Source organism: Mus pahari, unplaced genomic scaffold (genome assembly GCF_900095145.1).
Source record: "Mus pahari unplaced genomic scaffold, PAHARI_EIJ_v1.1 scaffold_11518_1, whole genome shotgun sequence".
Lineage (NCBI taxonomy): Eukaryota > Metazoa > Chordata > Mammalia > Rodentia > Muridae > Mus > Mus pahari.
In genome coordinates this window covers 18425-19656 of record NW_018391917.1, presented here as the reverse complement: position 1 = coordinate 19656, position 1232 = coordinate 18425, and the positions used below count along the sequence as shown (strand labels likewise).

General features: G+C 43.6%; 1 protein-coding gene across 1 annotated transcript; it reads right to left on the bottom strand.

Moving 5' to 3' along the window:
- Positions 1–2: 2 nt before the first annotated feature.
- On the bottom strand, positions 3–701 carry LOC110314747 (TD and POZ domain-containing protein 3-like; the record flags this gene model as incomplete). The annotated part of the gene is made up of 1 exon (XM_021188977.1): positions 3–701. A coding segment is annotated over exon 1 (699 nt), but the record flags the coding sequence as incomplete, so codon positions are not given.
- Positions 702–1232: the final 531 nt, after the last annotated feature.

The window sequence follows — 1232 nt, the reverse complement described above, 5'->3', positions numbered from 1 at the left end:
AGGTTATGGATCTCAATGGGGTTCTTTAGAGTCTCCTTCATTTCATGTTCAAACATCGCCCTGAAAACTGGAGATCGAGCTGCTAGGATGGCCTTGTGAGCCTTGAATTCATGGCCAGCTACCAACAGGCAGCAATCTGTGAAGAGGGAATTCTCCCATAGCTCCCATACATCATCTGTCAACAGGTGCCTTGGATCCTTGATTGTAGGTGTCAGGTTCTGTCCAGGCATGTGAAATATGTTTCCAACAATGCTCACCTTGCAGCATATGGTGAGCTGGTCTTCAGGGAGAAACCAGTCCTGATGGCAGAGGAGGAGACCTCGAAGGAGAAACTTTTTGAATCCCCTGTGTTCATATTGCAGAAAGCTTTCGACTTTGGAGCCCTTCCTACTTTGATATTTCTCTCCTTCAGAATTTATGATCCAGAACTCAAACTTTGCCCTAACTGGTTTCTCCAGATAGCTGAGCAACTCCAGGTAAACTGACAGGTAATCTTTGCTTTCTTCATCAACGCCATTTGGGTACACCCTCAAACACCATGACAGTGCCTCATTGGCCTCTAATGAGAACACTGGGCTTGTAACCCTTTTCTGAATTCCCCCCATGCTAAATGAAAAGTTGCTAATGGTCCACTTATAGCAGAGTTTCTGAACATTGATCTGTGTGTAGCCCCAGCTCTTGAATTCCGTGTCCCCTGCCATTTCTGCTGGCAATAGTTTGGGGGTTAAAGTTGGTCTCAGAAGAAGAACTAGAAGTTATTTATTCTTCCTCCTGTTGGATACAATTATATGTACATTTTAGATTTTAGCTTGAATTTCTTTTAGATTCTCTCTCTCTCTCTCTCTCTCTCTCTCTCTCTCTCTCTCTCTTTCTCTCTCTCTCTCTCCTCTCTTTTTTTTTTCTGTCTGATTTACTCTGCCTCTCCTGACTTCTCATCCCTACTCAACTCCCCTCACCCATGCTCTAAATAAAATCTATATTAATCCTGTCTTATGACTGGTGGTACCTCAGGGGGAAGGGATGCATGGACCCACCATAGTACCACTCCCTACCTCACCATACCTGGCTCTAGCAAACATATCCTGCATTTCATTGTATAAAACTCAACATTGATGTTGTGACTCAGATTTAAAAACTTACAGGTTAACATGTTTTGCTGCCACATGAAGTTTCCATCCAACACATCACTCACTAGAACTCTCCATCCAAACAACAGCAAATGGGTAAGCTCC